Source organism: Seriola lalandi, unplaced genomic scaffold, assembly GCF_002814215.2.
Source record: "Seriola lalandi dorsalis isolate HSWRI2012SDOR001 ecotype SW California unplaced genomic scaffold, Sedor1 jcf7180002050487, whole genome shotgun sequence".
Taxonomy (NCBI): domain Eukaryota; kingdom Metazoa; phylum Chordata; class Actinopteri; order Carangiformes; family Carangidae; genus Seriola; species Seriola lalandi.
Genome location: NW_019521040.1, coordinates 2,498 through 3,344, shown reverse-complemented (window position 1 = coordinate 3,344; position 847 = coordinate 2,498). Strand labels below are relative to the sequence as shown.

The 847-nt window shown below is 43.7% G+C and overlaps 1 protein-coding gene across 1 annotated transcript in view; it reads left to right on the top strand.

Moving 5' to 3' along the window:
- LOC111649348 (uncharacterized) overlaps positions 1-847 on the top strand; it is a 10,084-nt gene that overhangs the window by 7,000 nt on the left and 2,237 nt on the right. The window contains exon 8 of the mRNA XM_087171948.1: positions 1-843. Within this exon, the coding sequence (XP_087028074.1) occupies positions 1-843 (843 nt within the window). The remainder of the gene's footprint in view (positions 844-847) is intronic.

Genomic DNA, 847 nt, shown 5'->3' with positions numbered 1-847 from the left:
ATGGCCAATAGGGTCATTTCACACGTTAAGGCAACCAGGAGCCTTCATATCATGTGTCATATACCAGTCTTCAGCTGGATATCTGCCACCGTTCTCCAGAGGATTTTAAAAGAAACAGAAATGATGGGAACGGAGGAGGATGGAGGAAGAAAAGAAATGCCTAACACTCTGACACAAATGTACGCCAGTTTTCTGGTATACAACTCGCTGATCAAAACTCGGAAGTATCCAGCAGGAGAAGAGGAATCTGAAACACAGTCCCAGGTCGAAATTGATGAAGATGTGATCTTAAAACTTGGAAAACTGGCCTTTGAGCACCTGATAAAAGGCAACATGATCTTCTATGAGAATGAATTGACTGAGTACAATATCGACATCAACAATGCTGCAATCTATTCAGGAGTGTTCACACAGATCTCGGAGAATGACTTTGGATTTCATCTGGAGAGGGTCTTTTGCTTTGTGCATCTCAGCATTCAGGAATTTTTTGCTGCCATGTACATTTTCCACTCATTCATCTGCTTCAATCAGAACTTGCTGGAACCAGAAGAAACCATCAGCGTCAAAGAGGCTCCCAGTGAAGTAACCAGCCTCCTCAAGAGTGCAGTGGACAAGGCTTTGCAGAGTGAGAACGGACACCTGGATCTTTTTCTTCGTTTCCTTCTGGGTCTCTCGCAGACATCCAATCAGTCTCTGTTGAAGAGCGTTCTGACCACAATGGAGACCAGTCCACAAAGAAATGAGGAAATTGTTGAGTACATCAAGGAGAAGATTCGGCTAAATCCTTCCACAGAAAAATGCATCAATCTCTTCCACTGCCTCATTGAGCTGAACGATCAGTCTCTTT